Source organism: Megalobrama amblycephala, linkage group LG19 (genome assembly GCF_018812025.1).
Source record: "Megalobrama amblycephala isolate DHTTF-2021 linkage group LG19, ASM1881202v1, whole genome shotgun sequence".
Classification (NCBI taxonomy): Eukaryota; Metazoa; Chordata; class Actinopteri; order Cypriniformes; family Xenocyprididae; genus Megalobrama; species Megalobrama amblycephala.
This window is the reverse complement of record NC_063062.1, coordinates 490,001-505,501: the sequence shown is the minus strand read 5'-3', so window position 1 is coordinate 505,501 and position 15,501 is coordinate 490,001. Positions and strand designations below refer to the sequence as shown.

At 42.2% G+C, this 15,501-nt stretch overlaps 3 protein-coding genes across 8 annotated transcripts in view; 2 read left to right on the top strand and 1 right to left on the bottom strand.

Annotated features, from left to right (window-relative positions):
• Nucleotides 1–4,281: 4,281 nt before the first annotated feature.
• Nucleotides 4,282–8,285, top strand: hdgfl3 (HDGF like 3). The gene is made up of 6 exons (XM_048168844.1): nucleotides 4,282–4,670; nucleotides 5,512–5,588; nucleotides 5,720–5,858; nucleotides 5,938–6,090; nucleotides 6,780–6,920; nucleotides 7,481–8,285. Exons 1-6 carry the CDS (start codon nucleotides 4,587–4,589, stop codon nucleotides 7,499–7,501), a joined length of 615 nt encoding a protein of 204 aa, XP_048024801.1. The 5' UTR covers nucleotides 4,282–4,586; the 3' UTR covers nucleotides 7,502–8,285.
• Nucleotides 8,286–10,393: 2,108 nt separating this feature from the next.
• On the bottom strand, nucleotides 10,394–10,838 carry LOC125254286 (RNA guanine-N7 methyltransferase activating subunit-like). Its single transcript, XM_048168845.1, has 2 exons — nucleotides 10,683–10,838; nucleotides 10,394–10,599 (listed from the first exon to the last, which is right to left on the bottom strand). Exons 1-2 carry the CDS (start codon nucleotides 10,826–10,828, stop codon nucleotides 10,503–10,505), a joined length of 243 nt encoding a protein of 80 aa, XP_048024802.1. The 5' UTR covers nucleotides 10,829–10,838; the 3' UTR covers nucleotides 10,394–10,502.
• Nucleotides 10,839–10,916: 78 nt separating this feature from the next.
• homer2 (homer scaffold protein 2) overlaps nucleotides 10,917–15,501 on the top strand; it is a 14,746-nt gene continuing 10,161 nt past the window's right edge. The window contains exons 1-2 of one of the 6 annotated variants that reach the window (XM_048168842.1): nucleotides 10,917–11,056; nucleotides 11,185–11,248. In XM_048168842.1, coding sequence (XP_048024799.1) covers nucleotides 11,247–11,248 — 2 coding nt within the window. In that variant the 5' untranslated portion in view covers nucleotides 10,917–11,056; nucleotides 11,185–11,246. Of the gene's footprint in view, nucleotides 11,057–11,179; nucleotides 11,249–11,409; nucleotides 11,768–11,858; nucleotides 11,895–14,374; nucleotides 14,659–14,848; nucleotides 15,092–15,501 lie in introns of those variants that run through there. The other 5 variants (XM_048168841.1, XM_048168839.1, XM_048168838.1 and 2 more) reach the window with 5 other exon arrangements.

Sequence of the window (15,501 nt, the reverse complement as noted above, 5' to 3'; positions counted from 1 at the left end):
ATCTGAGGAAAAAAAGATGACAAATATTTAGATCATTTATTGAGGGTGTGTGTTGTCGTCCTCTGGCTGCAATGATGCCATTCCCTCTGGTGCGGCTCCGACACTGGGATTTTCAGCAGCGGAAGGCGCAAACACACGCAGAGGCCCGCTTCTTCAACCCTTGTAAGCTGTTCGTTTGGGATGTACCAGACAATAAAATGGGATTTTGTAACTTTTTTTTTTATCAAATGTAATTTTACTTACGTTAAATGTTTTACTCTACATTTATGTAGCTTTGGGGGGGATTTATGGCATTTTTGAATTCATATTTAAAAAATGAATAAATATATATATATTTTTTTTTTGTTTGTTTTTTTAATAACCATTTATGTAAAAATCACTTTAAAAAAGTAACTTTCATTCATGGAGATAACATGAAAGATTTGCCATGGTTTAGTGTAAAGATTTTTGCCATCTGTTGGAAAATATAGCTTTAAAAGTAAAAAATTATCAATTTAAATATGTAAAGTCTCTGAGAATATGATCAATTTCACTTTATATAAGAAACATAAAAACCACCGGTAACACTTTAGCTTAGGGTCCGATTCTCACTGTTAACTAGTTGGTTATTAGCATGCATATTCCTAGGATATTGGCTGTTTATTAGTACTTATAAAGCACATATTAATGCCTTATTCTGCACGACCTTATTCTACATCCTTAATCCTTCCCAATTCCTAAACTTAACAAGTACCTTACTAACCATTAATAAGCAGTAATTAGGAGTTTATTTAAGGCAAAAGTCGTAGTTAAAATTCTAGTTAATAGTAAGAATTGGACCCTAAACTAAAGTGTGACCAAATCACTTGTCTTTAATAGGCAGGTCTGGCATGACGGGCTGATGATGACAAATAAAAGAGAAATGTACTTATTTTGACAAGCACCGAAAAGACTTTTACAATACATGTATGAATAAACAACAAATGCAAACAACATATGTGTTCCTTTGGATTCATATAATAATATGTCAAAGCAGATTCATTTATCAGTTTGTTTTTATCTTGATTTTGTTCTAGTCATAGTCATTATGATTGGGTCTTTATCACCACCTAGTGGAGAACTGAAGAATCACAGTTACAGTTGCAGTATTGGAAGGACCGTCTTTACAAACCGTTCTACAAACTAATACTGTAAAGCAAGTCAGTCTCTCAGTGAAGGCATAATCGGCTCCGTCACATCAGCTGGACGCAGCACAGAAAATTCAGAAGAGAAGAGCTATATAAATAAAAAAGAAAACAATATTTCAATCTCTGCATTTAAATCATTTCAAATGTACACAGTTTCTACACCACAAATGACTAAAGCAGAAAGAACCCGTTATAATCAGCGCTGCTGTCTACACAGTAAACTAATTCCCTGATCTATTTCTGACGTAACTTCTGATTGGAAGAACAAAAGGATTTGCAGCGGTTGCTCTGTCATGACAGCTTCAACTAGAATGGTTGTTTCTGTGAAATAACTGAAATAAACTTAAACCATGAAAGTCAGAATATGACCATAAGTAGCTCCAGAAGGTCTTGTTACTCCTCTAAGAGTGAAAACTGATGAAAAGAATCTGTCCTATGAAAGATGTGAGCACTAGTTTCCTAACTAGGGTTCATGAGGTGACAGAGGGGCTACGGCAACAAAATGCTGTTTTTTGCCGTTCATTTCATTCTACCCCACCTTAAAATAGCATTAAATTCAAGCATTTTCAAGTGTATTTCTAACAGGCAAAATGCTGCCTCTATGTAAAAACAGGAAGGTTGTAGTGCCGTAAAAGGTCAAATACGTGACATCCAATCAAATTAAAGACCTTTTGTCACGCTCATTACTCCAACCTGCAGATACCCACAGAAGTCTGCTAGCAAATCACACTAATTACTGCCGTTCTCGACAATGTACCTTATTTGTAAAAGTGCGGTTTTAGCACTTACATGAAGAACAAATAGCCTATAGACACAGACTGTGAGATCGATTTAAGACTCAAACTCTCTTCGATACAGAAATACACTCTGTGTGAGTTCTTGTTTTTAATGTTAATCATATTATTCAAGCAAGAATGCAATTTTTTTCCTGAATATCCACACAATTGCAAATATGACTGATTTTATACAACAGTTCAACAAACAAAAGGGTAATTTTAAGTGATGTTCATTTTAAACACAGTATTGCCAGTATTTGTTTCGTGAACGAATCGTGAGTGTCAATGATTCAATGACTCGTTCATAATTACAGCCACTCACTCATTAAGACAGTGACTTGCTGCCACCTACTGGCGGTTTTAGTTTAATATTCAAAGGTATCACTTCGTTTTTACCATTATATCTAGACGCAGCTCGTGCCACTGCAGTGCAAACATGGCTTTTGTTGATAATGATTTCATTTGATTTACATCGGTTTAGTTTAATTTATTGTATTTATTATATTAATAATTACATTAATTGAATTTGAACATAAAACACATTTAATAGGGTTAGAAAAATTCTGCCTTTATAAAAGTAAAAACTGCACCTGAAAATCATTTTAAGGGAGCAAATATTGTCCTTTAATGGAAAAGGAGTGACTGCAGTGTGATTGGAGGAGAGACACTGAAGCTTTGGGAACCACGTGTGTCAGTGTGACAGTTCTGCCCCCTACAGGCGAACATTCAGCACTGCACCAGCTGATCATGTGCTGAAAGATCACTGACATTCCCACTGACCTCACATGTGTTTCATTACTGTGGCTCTCATTCATGTTAATGGAAAACAAAACAAATATCGTTGAAAATTCTTAAATGGCAGCAACTGAACTGAAGCAATGATTCACTGTAAGGAAGCATGTTAAACTGCTGATGCAGTGAAATTAAAGATAACACACTGTTAATCTCTTCTTTTGGTTGGACATTACATTTTTAACATCCTAACCCTAATATGGGATCTGAGTAAAGCTGTCCAATCAAGATCTTGAAGCCTTTCAAGTCATTGGTGGTGGATCTAACATTGAGAAATGTTTATTTCACGTAATCATATCCCAGAAGACCGTTACTGCATTGTTCTGTTTCATCCTTTTAGTGCTTTTGTAAACCGTTTCTTTAAATATTCCAACAGACTTTCTACTGCAGTCAGAACTTTTTCTTTAAATTTACTTAAAGTCTGTGTAATTATTCACAGAAAAGACACTTTTTGTGCTGGTCTTTAAACTGCCACAAATACATTTGGACCAACAGTTTGTTGAGAGGATCAGGCGATAATGTTTAATGTTTATGATAACTATGATTTTGATAACTATAAGGGCCACATTTACAAGAGGATTTGAAATCACCTGTAACTTCTCTGGTTTTGACATTGAAGTGTAAACAGGCGGTGGTGGAGGTGTTTAATGAAGAGTGTGATCTGGTCTGATTGTATTTTGATGGAATTATTTCTGCTGTTTAACTGTAGAGAGCACTGAGGGTTCATGGCGTTTTGTTTTATGATGATTTGTGCTTAATTCTGAGTATTCACTAAGTTTTCAGATTCCTCTTGGATTGTACAGTCTATAGACCGGCTTCATGTGTTATAATAATAATAACAGATGAGCAGAAACGACAGGAGGCTGTTACTGAACACATTCCCTCAGATTCATCTGATTTTATGTTAATGTGTTCAAGCGGTTTGTGTTTCGTCCAGTGAATCTTCTGTAAAGCACAGACAGACACAGAGTTTCTTACTTGGGTAAAGTTGGTTTTCGCACATTCGGACATCCGTATTCAATAGCCCTGTTAATTACACTACATTGGACATTCACAAGTAAATATGCCATTAAAACAATACTTGCCTATTTTAAAATTTGCAAACATTAATTTATTGCACATTTATTGGAAAGTCTGAATTTATCAGAAGTCCGAATGTGCGAATATAAAACCAACTTTACCCAAGTCAGTTTCTTTGGCCTTTATTGATTCACCACAAAACAGTGTTCACATTAATCTCATTATTCCTCTTCATGTGACAGATTCAAAATATTTGTAAAAACTCCACAAACTATACATATAATGGGTGAATTCAGGTTGATTGGACACACATTGGGACACAGTGGCAAAAAGTGTCCCGATCACCCTGAATTCACCCTATATTGAGATGTAAATGTCCTGTTTGAAATAAATCTATGAGCTTCATTGTTGGCATAAACAATGTTAATAGAAAGACATTATGTAAAGGAAAATGTATTGCTGTCCTGGTTCTAATTGTTTTTCTTTCCCCTTTAAAAAAATAAACTCATGCTGGATTGAAACACGTGTTGTGTGTGTGTGTGTGTGTGTGTCTGTCTGGAATAAAATGAATTCCCACATATTGAACGGAATAAAATCCCAAATACGTACGAAATATAACGTTCGCTGAACATTACGCGACGAAAGGATCGGCTACAGTGTTTAAGGAGGAAGAAGACGAGGGAAGAGGTGTTTCTCCAGGCCCTTTCTCCTCTTTCATTATTTATTTCCTTATTAACTGCGATCAAAACATTGATGGTCGATCATTCGCCGCTGAGCTCGAGACCCGCGGATTATCGTGCAGTTTTTCACTTCGGTGAGTGAGTGTGTCGCGATGGCTCGCCCACGGCCCCGGGAATATAAAGCTGGAGATCTGGTTTTCGCCAAGATGAAGGGATACCCGCACTGGCCGGCGAGGGTGAGTACGAGCAGTAGCCGAGCGGAGAGGCGGGGAGGCCGGTTACCGGAGCTCAGAGGGGCCGCTACTCACACACACACCCCCGCGGAGCGCGAGCGGCGGCTTCTGCGTGCAAATAAGGGCGAACACGGCGGGAAAGGGATCTTAATGCATCAGTACAGCCTCCGACACGCGGATCATGAGTGTGAAAGTGTTTTTGTCTCTCTGTAGTGTGAAATGATCCGCTCGTTCTCGTCGTTTGGGGCTCTGGGTTATTTCAGGCGTTTATGAAGTGTTTGAATCACGGGAAGGGTCTGGTTCCGAGTTATTCTGCTGTGTGCTGGGTTTATAGCTGTGTGTTTGTGCTGCTGATGTTATTGAGGAAGCAGCTGTTCCTCATCTGGGCCCGTTCGGCCCGCGCGACACCATTTCATTCAAAACCATCTGAATGACGTTCATCTGCGGCGCGTGGAAGAACCGAACTCAGTTCGAACCGTTCCGTTCTGATCCGTGTGTGTGTGTTAGATGATCTGGGCCCATAATAGAGTTTAGATTTCCGCTTCATTTTAAACCCAACCCACCATGTTCTCAGATCAAGTGGTCTTTTATTTCTGGACACTGGATCAGGATCCGAATCATCCACAAAGTGTTTGTGTTCTTTAAAGAAAAACAGCAGAAGTGGCAAACATGCATGTAAAGATCTAAAGCGAGTAAAACGTGAAATGAGGTAAAACTGGGAAAGAGGGTCATCTGTAAACATGAGGTCAGACGTGGTTGGATGAATAAAAACACACATTCATTCAAAATAATGTTCCCAAACAAAGTGAGAGTTCAGTGCTGAGCTGTGTGTGTTTTATTCTAGATTGATGAGCTGCCAGAGGGAGCCGTGAAGCCGCCAGCTAATAAATACCCCATCTTCTTCTTTGGTACCCATGAGACGTGAGTGTGTGTGTGTGTGTGTGTGTGTGTGTGAGTGTGTGAGTGTGTGTGTGATTCAGTGATGTGTTTCAGTGTGTTAGTGATGGACGGCTGTATAAACAACCAATAATCAGACAGTGTGTGTCTCCTAGTGCTTTCCTGGGCCCTAAAGACCTGCTGCCCTACAAGGAATATAAAGACAAGTTTGGCAAGTCAAACAAGAGAAAAGGGTTTAATGAAGGCCTGTGGGAAATTGAAAACAACCCTGGTGTCAAATTCACTGGTTACCAGGTGAGTTGGAGTATTTGATGAGCTCAAGCGTGTGTGAGGGTCACATGATCCGATCCGTCCGTCTGTCCCAATCCTTCAGGTGGTGCAGCAGCAGAGTTCGTCGGAGACGGAGGGGGAAGGAGGGAACGCGGCCGACGGCAGCAGCGAGGGCGACTCCGTGGGCGAGGAAGAGGAGGGCAAAATGAAGAGTGACAAGGTCGGATCCAAGCGGAAAAAAACAGCATCCTCAAAGGTGCCTAATTTTTATCTCTGTGTGGATTTCAGAATCCATGTTGTTTGAGAGCAGCACTGACTCCATGAGGCGTTTAGATCGGGAGAGAAAACGGACTCGGGACACGCGCCAAATACTTAGAAAATCTGCATAAATCAAGTCGTGTGTTCGCTGAATCGATGAAATGAGTTTTCTTCAGCTGTATGGATCATGATGAGGTCAGTGCAGCTCCAGGTCAGCAGGGGGCAGAATGTGCCACAGAATCTCTGCTATTTAGTAGTTGTTTGTTCACACTGAAAATTCCAACAAGAAAAAGAGCTCTTCAAATAGCATGAATAAAGGAAGTGTGGAACGCTGGACGCTATCAGACTATGACAAAATCACCTTTTAAACCTCATACACTATATAGTGAACGTGTGTAGTGTATAGTACGTCATCTGGGACGCAGCTTGTGTTTGAGATCAGAGATGTTTTCACCCTCGAACCGTCGCTGGGATGTGATGAAGTGTTAATCGCCGAAGGATTTGATATGTTTTAGAGCATGAGTCTGAACGCTTACAGCCTCTCGCTGAGCCCTCGCTTAGCAACAGCTGTTGCCTAGCAACAGAGTCCTGCACGTTCATATACGTAGTGCTGCTTGAACAAGTTTAGTGTAGCGGCGTGAGAGATGAGAGTTTCTTCAAGCCTGTTTCACTCTAAAATTCTCCTAGATGTCGTCCAAGCTGTCCAGGAAGGGATCGGGGGATGAAGATCTGGAGAAGGATGGGAAAGATGAGCAGAAGAGCGGATCGGAGGCTGGTGACCATGACAACAACATCCAGAACTCTTCAGACAAGACCTGCAGTCAAGGGGTGAGAGCATGTGACCTGATCCGCACATATAACCCTGTTTGACAGTAACGGCGGCTTCATGAAATCACTCATTACAGTCTTTACCTAATCGCCGAATAGAGGTCTGAACTGAAGCCCGAATCCGACCAGAAGTCCGTTTCTCACAGCAAATACCGTTTTGTGACATGCTGTATTTTAGGATCGCATGGAAAGAGGAAAAACGGGAAAGAGATGCGCTCCTCTTCCACATCTTCTGCTCTGACCGAAAGAGATTTCATCAGTTCAGTGCTTCAGTCACAACACAGCAAACACACACACACACACAAATATATATAGTGTTTCTTTAGTTACAAACACAACCTGAACCGAAGCTGTTTATAAATCAGTAACTGGCTCAGGTTCAGACCTCTATTGTTAAACGGTTTAAAACGATAACAGAGGCGAGAGAGTTTGAGTCGCTCAGTCGACTCTGTTGTTAATGTTTCATGAGCTGATGAAGGTTTGTCAGGAATAATCCTCAATCCCAGACAGCAGCGGATCCGTGACGTTTCTCTGACTGCTGCTTTTCTCTCTTCCGGCAGAATCTCCGGGAGGATCATTAGACGATCATCGGACGACGGCTCGTGACGCTGATATGTCATATTGTAAATGCATCTTATTACACTGATCGCTTGCAAACTCACACATTATTATCTGGGTCAGTCAAACACACACACACACACGCAGTAAAAGAAAACACAACGTCCAGGATTCACACACAAACGTCATTCCTTTCTGCTGATTTGATTTTAGAGGTTTAGCTTTAGTCCGTTCAGATCTCGTTCATTCCTCTCGTGTCGTGATAGAGATTTCTTTCTCTCACAGTGGATCAAACAGACGACTTTCACGCTTTTCCGTAATCCGAGAGAGAAGCGAGTGGAAGCGTGGAGTCTGTATGAAGTCTCGTGCACAAGCAGAGTTTAACTCTATTATCTCTGTACATTTGATTTGGCTGTAGATTGTAGGATCTCTGTATATTCTCCCAGCACTAGCGGTTCTGTGTCGTGGGTTGGTTGTTTTCTAGCCTTTCTAGTGGCATGCTGTAGTTCCACATGTTGATGATGTTCTTCTGTCTGTCCGTTCCTGATCACAGACTCTTCCCTACAGAAAACCGGCCCTTTGTTTTTATTATTTCTTATCTTTGTTTATATAAAGAATATATTCTATTTATTTTTGATGATGGTAGATGACACATCTGTGGTAAATTCGCACTCACCAATGTGGTTTTCCTGTCGTTTCATTTTTATTGCCTCATACATGTTGCATTTTCAAGGTTTGTAGCCACATGTAAACTGTTTTTCCTGTTTATTGACAAGAATTTTACAGAATAAACTCATTGGAATGCAAGCGCTCGTCTGTCGTGTCTTTGTGTAGTAGTTCACTTCTAAAATGTCTTTGGGGTTTGTGTCCGTCAGTGGGATGTTGGGACTGAATCCAGGCAGATCTCGAATCCCGTAACGTCACCGTCAGATCAAAGTTGCGCTCGTGTTTCTTCTCGTATGGTTTGAACCGTGTGGCATAGAAACTTAATCGTTTTCCCTCATCATTTTCCACCCGACTACATTCTCCAATGTTTTGAATTTTCTGAAATACTCATCAGATCTTCAGACCAAGGTGACCAAAAGTTGTTTTGACATCAAATTGTTCTCATGTAACACGTCAGAATATCATTTTTGCTCGTGTCTTCTGAATTGTTTAGCCTGAAACGAGACTGGCCTTTATTGAGGCAGATTTTAATGATAGCCACTGTTTCTAGGTCAGACATTTTGCACATGTATAGGTGTGTATAGAGTTTGATCGATTTCACCGGTTGTCAAACATATCGCCCGTCCACCAGATTGAATTTCATTGCAAACTTTTTCAGACTCGGGGAATATTCACCAAATTTGACTTATTCTTTTTTGATATATCAGACCAATCTTGTTTTATGTTGCAGGTAGTTTTAATTACAGCTGCGTGAAACTCATTAACATTTAATTGCAGGTTTTTCACAATCGGGATGAAACCGTATAAACTCATTTCGCCGCTACATTCACTGTATTTTGATTTTCTGTGATTATGTGAACATGGAACATGTGGTGAATGTTCCCAGATCTAACCCTAACCCACACGGATGAACGGGATCATGGATATTATCATTCCAGCTCAGTGCAGCATTAAGGCTCATTTAAACAGTGGTCACCATGTTTACAGTCGTGTATGTACAGTGTTTTCCTCTCTGATAATAAAATGATGCATGTATTTCAGCCTCATGTGAACACGCTCACGAGTCTCAAACCATGTTTTCTGTTCTGCAGTTCATCATCACAAGGATGAAATGACTTTCTGCAGAAAGTTTGATCAACTTTGAACATTCTGAAGTTTGAAATGTTATTCTGAAGCTGATGCACTGACGCTGATTCTTCCACTAGGCGGCAGTGCAGACCTGTTTCTCACTGTTGGTGACTGACAGTTCTGGTGTGGATTAATCTAGATGGACGAGCAACAGGTAATGCAGATATTAAAGAGAGCTGGAGATGGTTTAGGGTTATTCTCTATTCTTTAATAGAGTATTGAATATATCAAGAATAGCATTAATTGAATTGTGTTGTTGCAGTCAATGATGGCCAAACAACACGTGATCAATCTGAAATCATTTGATCTACACACACATTTACACTAAACTACAAGCTCCTGTAAAGTGTTATTGTATGTAAGTCTGTAGATGTTTGATTCTTCTGTGCTTCTGCTTTTCCTTCCAGTTGACTGTATTAGTGTGACGCGCTGCCTGAGGCTCAAAATGCTGCTTTAGAGGATAAAAATAGACGAACATCACACACACACACACACACACAGCAGCAGCAGTGATGCGAACTAACAGCCTTTAACACACACACACACACACACACACACACACACACACACACAGTTGGTCCTGATGCGGGTCACATTGTGCTGCAGGGAAGAGACAGACAGTCTGTTTTTGTTTTCTTTGCCTCAATCTCTTAATGTGTTTTTATAGTACGTCATTCATTTTATCTTTCCTTTTCAATTACTTTGTATATCTTTAGATATTTTACTCAACTCCTGTACACTGAAGAGCAGTCAGTCTGAAGACAACACAAGGCCTGTTCCTGGAGAAGCAGCACACGCGTGTCTGCCATCATGAGAGAGAGAGAGAAAGAGAAAGAGAGAGAGAGATATAGAGAGGCCCTCCAGCGCTGTCACATCACATTTACACACATTCACTCTCGCTCCAGTAGGACTGAATAATGTCTTTGCTCAGAAATGGAAATTCAAGGCTTTTCTTATTTGTCTTTGTTCAACCCTTGTGCTTTTTTCTAATGTTTTTTTTATTCTGCATGGGAATTCTGTAAAGTCGTGACCTCAGACATCCCACCCTGCTGCAGAATCTCATTTCAATCTAAACATTCACCTTCTGTGCGGTTTTTAAAGGACTCAGTCAAACAGGAAGGTTAAGAAATCATTTAAAGTACTTTATTTACACAAAGGCAAAAGTAATTCCACCAGAACAACAAATGATAAACCAAACAGCATCCGCGTCACACACTCGCTCGGTCGGTGTCAGTAATGTGACCTCTGGCCGTAAGAACCGGAGTTTCGTTCATAGCGGCGGTCCGGGAAATGATGCCCGCGGCGCTCGTGCTGCCGCTCCGGAGCTCTGGAGGGAAACACGTTTATATGTTTAATTAGCAGCCGTCAATTACATCTGTTTTAACACAGTTAGACATTAATCTCAGTCACCGTCTATCTCTGCGGCCGCGCGCCGCTCTCCAGTTCTCCACCACGGGCGGCGGATCGGGCGCGCGCTGCCGGTACCGCTGGAACTCCGCGTCCTCCGATGAGAAACGCGACGCGAACTGCGCGTCATAGTCAGCAGCGCAAGACATGGCGGGAACAGGTGCCTAAAGATTTTACCAGACCGTTTCAGTATAACAAATAAACGACGGCGTCCGACCTGATCAAGCGGAAATCTCACCTGACAAAAGCAAAAACAGCACGACACGTGACGTGCAACTCTTATTTCACTCCCTCACAGCTTCACTGAAGGTTCCGGTAGATTTTGTTCCCACGCTTCACAATCCACGCATCTTCTCACTGATACACCGTTTCATTGTGTGAGTTGCTTGTTGCGATGTTTTTTGTATTTCCACTACAAGTATTTTGCACGTAAACTCTGTGTTTTTTACTGACGTTGGCTTTTGTTTTACGGCTGGTTGGTGGTTTAATTAATAATGCAGAACAGTTGGATCAGTCGCTTCTGATACCGCAGCTCTGGAGCCGCGAGACGCCCGCGATTCTGCAGAAATGTAAGTACGAAAAGTTTAATATGATTTACTAGAAAACAATATTGGCTGCAGTTTATCAGTTTGTCTCAAGTATATTATCAGGCTGGAAAAAGGCGACGAAGGTGTGTGTGTGTGTGTGTGTGTGTGTGTGTGTGTGTGTGTGTGTGTGTGTGTGTGTGTGTGTGTGTGTGTGGGCTGATCCGCGGCGCGTCGCTGCTGAAGCGCGTCTGACTGTCGCTCAGTTTGAATTCATATTCATCTGCGGCGGATTGAACTCAACACTCCCACATTTATTGACACGTTTCACCGCTACAGCCTTTAAATATTAATAAAGACCAGCACGGCTGAAAGTTGGTGTCCGCGGCGGGAGTTGAGGAATCACACGGCAGAATCCCGGAGCCGGAGTTCGTTCGGGAATATCACATTTCAGCTCGAGCGAAATATTCGGGGCTGGAACTGATGCGGGAGATTTCCGACTCTTACTGTAACTAAAGCCGCTTCATACACGCCACAGATCCGAGCTATAGGCAGCGAAATGGGGTAAGTGACCTCGGCGAGTCACTTCTTATCTTGTCGTGTTCGTGTGTTTGTTCTTCGCTGTCATTTCGTCGACAGAAACTCTTGCAGATTTATTCATGGATGAGAAATGACAGATCAAAGGTTGAAGGTTAGTTACATTTGTTGCGCGAGCGGCAGAATCGAATCAGATCAATCGTGTGGATTGTTAATGTGTTAATCATTTTATTTCTCTTCGAAAAGTGAATTAATTCGCCTCCGTGTCGCGCGCTTATCCAGACATTTCACGCGCTTCGTACATTCGATCTGGTGGCTTTATTTCAGTTCACTGAATTGAGCGGCGATGCTTTAGGCGCAAGAAGTTGGATTGTGTGCGGATTGTGGGTTTTGTGTTTGAACAGCAGGTGATTTTTGGCTTGTATTTGCGCGTGCATTCAGCAGCCCCCGCACAGAGGAACCTTCACATGATCTTATGATTCTGTCAGAAGATTGAACTGTAGCAAACGTATATCAGTACAAATATGAATGGTTGTTAAATGCGAAAGTGTGCTGATGACAGCTGAAGCCACACCGGTGCTGTCACTCTGAACCGCTGCCGTGCGCGCGCGCGCGAGTGAAACCAGCCTGGAAGGACTGCTAGTTTCTTAAGAAGCTGTAGGACCAGTTTGTGCAGTCAGTTGAGTTTCAATCACACAACACCGCGAAACAAGACCAAAACTGCAGTCTAATTATTACATCATAAAGTTTGTGGCAGTAGAGTAACCCTTTTCAATCACAATATTACTGTGTCTGTGTGTATGTAAAATAAAAAGTATGTTGTAGTGCTTGAGCAGATTGTCACTTCTCAGTCTCACATCACACTTTACATCCAGATGTTTAAAGGTTTGCTCATTGTTCTAGTTTTTCCACACTGTGGGTGTATTTTATTGATGTCATGTTGATCGATTATGGCTCAGTTTTCAGCTGGAGGCTCTTTCAGTGACAGGAGGGTTATAGATTAACCTCATTCTCCACATTAACCTGTTATAGTGTGGAATGGCCTCTGTCGCTGCTGTTTGAGAAGGTAGACGCCGATAAACAGTGAGGACTAAACCCTAAACCGCTGTAGATGATGTGTAGTTCACTGGCCGTCGGGTTGAATGAGGCGTTACACTGGAGTGGCTATTTAAACCCAGTGTCAGAGAGACCAGACAGTCAAGCTGCCGCTGATCTCCAGTTACATGAATGGGACGAGTTTATTGACGCTGATCTGACACATTGTCAAGTTGCCGACTGCAGGTTGTGTGTGTGAGATCAGGACACTGTAGACCCCACATAGTACTTAACGGCTGGTAAATGACGCTGGTATCCAGTGGGGATTGAAGCCTCCATCACCAGATGGTGTTGGCCGCAACCATCTGCTGCTGCCCTGGGAGCCAAAGTAAATGACTTAAACCAGCACCATGTTCCCATCAACCCTCAGTAGTACTGACGATCATTGTGCTGAATGGAGATCTGGCCTTGTGTTCTTAAAGTGCGCCAAGATGCTATTTAAAGGTTCCTAATGTTGTTTTAGAGTCTCCTACAGCAGGTTCACATGCAACCAAGGTCAAAAACACTTTAATTTCCTCATAATATCCACTGCAGCATCAGCTCTTTTCTCTCAGTGTCTGAAACGGTTCGATTCGGTCTCAGTTAGATTCTGTCTTTCTAAACCCCTCTGGAATTACGACTCGTTTCAAAATCGATTCTTTCCTTTAGGACACAATGACTTATTTGTTGTACACTTTGATCTATAAACCTTTGCCAAATGTATGCTTTATTACACACTACATGAAAGATCATATTTGAAAAAGCATAAAGAGGCACTTTAAAGAGCGTGAAAGTTAATGTTGGAATAGTGGAGCAGCTAACGCTCTGAGCTAGTCATCAAAAATGTGGCCAGACGGGTCATCTTACGCCACAACCTGCTGTCAATCCAGCGCTCTAAATGCTTGTTAAAAGATTGCATATTTGTGAAATGAACCACGGCTATGATTGGGAGAAACACAAATTATATTTGGAGTTGGTTATTAAAGGCATAAAAGCCAAAAATCATTATCCTGTCCTCAATGGGCTCCAGTGCTGTTCAGTTCCCAATGTTCTTCCAAACTTCTTCTTCTGTGCTCCACTGCAGCGGGAAAGTCATGAAGGGCAGTAAATGATGAGAGATTTATAATTTGTGTCTGAACAATCCCTTTAATTGTCGTCATGCTTATTGACTTTAGTCGGTCTGATCTGTTTTGGAAAACAGTCCAGATTGATATTGATTCATCCTGTGACCAAACTGAATTGTGTTTGGAGACTCTTGAAGTGACTTTGAGCTTCAGGAAAGTGACAGGACCGTCCAGCTTCGGCTTGAGTTTAACCTGCTGACCGCAGCGAGACGCATGTGAGGACGGGTCACGACCGAGTGAAGCTTGGGTCAGTTTAACATGCTAAAGCCTGAAGTAATCCATCCTCAAAATACTCATTAAACTGACGATACACAAGCTGTGTGACATCATATGTGTAGATGCATATAGCTATTTTGAGGATTAGAAGTTAAGGCTAACATGATTAGCAACCGGACCTGACTGATCACATTTCTGTCTGTCTGTTCTCTGGCTTCAGGTCTGTCGCTGTGTAAATGTGACTAACGGTGTCGGTTCGTGGCCGTCAGGGGCGTGTGAAGCAAACCGTGAGATCTGGCTGGTTGATGACGTCACAGGGAGTGATTTGAGTCTCGTGTCATGCGCTGTTTTCTGCGCGATTGTGTTTCTGCTCGTGAGTTCGTGTCGGAGCAGTTTGACCTGCCGACTGCACTGCTGGAATGTGTGTCCAGTCACAGCTCCGCCCTCTCCCGAGGTCTGCTCCAATCAGGGTGCAGCTCAGTGCTGTCTGAGGTCAGAGTTCAGGTGTGGCTCCCGTGGGTGTGTGTGTGTGTGTGTGTGTGTGTGCAGGTAGAACCGCATTCCTGCCGTGGCTCGGCTGAGACTCAGGGAATGTTCTAGATGGTTTGGTGTGAGATTTACAAACAGCTGTGAATCACACGGGCCTCGTCATCATCAGGTTATTTTGGAGAGTGTCATTGCTGTTCTGGTGAAGCCTCAGTTCAGGAGCTGATGATGATGAGGATGATGATGTCATCAGTAGGGATGTGGCAGGATGCTCAGTAATATTTTTCCATTTTGTATTTGCCGTGCTAACAGTCAGCACAGTAAAACACGCTTTGAGACTCGTCCTCTCTTCATCCTTTTCTCCAGCTTCAACAACACGCTACAGACTCGCGTCGTCCTCACTAATGAAAACACAGATCGGTCCGTCAGAAACGGCACCAACGGATTTGAGGTAAATGAGTAGTTTTACTCATGCCTAATACAGATCGCTTGGGTCCTTGAGCAGACAAGGAAAAGGGTTACTAACCCACTAAAAACAGGATCAGCCACAAAAGACTCTCCACTTACTGACCTAATGCGTAAACATTATGGGAAGCGCGCGAGCCAGACGGGATTTAAACTTCGTCGGCTGAAGTTTGGTTTGAAGACGGAAAAGGTACCAAGCACAATGTTCTTCACCATTCCTGAATTCTCAACACGTTCCTCGTGATCTTGCGGCTGATTGTGTTTTTCTGTCCTCTCTGGCACGTTCATATGTTAATTGCACAAGCTTATTTTGTCCATTAGATGGAAAGATCTGAAAAAGCCCATACATTTACCCAGCCATAGACCCTCCCCTTGAAGAAATCAGGACAGAAGAAG

Excerpts from the sequence above, each read along its gene's own strand:
- hdgfl3 (XM_048168844.1), top strand. The coding sequence starts at position 4,587 with ATGGCTCGCCCACGGCCCCGGGAATATAAAGCTGGAGATCTGGTTTTC. Across the intron at positions 4,671-5,511 it reads ACCCGCACTGGCCGGCGAGG|ATTGATGAGCTGCCAGAGGG; the intron begins GTGAGTACGAGC and ends GTTTTATTCTAG. Across the intron at positions 5,859-5,937 it reads TCAAATTCACTGGTTACCAG|GTGGTGCAGCAGCAGAGTTC; the intron begins GTGAGTTGGAGT and ends CCAATCCTTCAG.
- LOC125254286 (XM_048168845.1), bottom strand. The coding sequence starts at position 10,828 with ATGTCTTGCGCTGCTGACTATGACGCGCAGTTCGCGTCGCGTTTCTCA. Across the intron at positions 10,600-10,682 it reads CGCGGCCGCAGAGATAGACG|AGCTCCGGAGCGGCAGCACG; the intron begins GTGACTGAGATT and ends GTTTCCCTCCAG.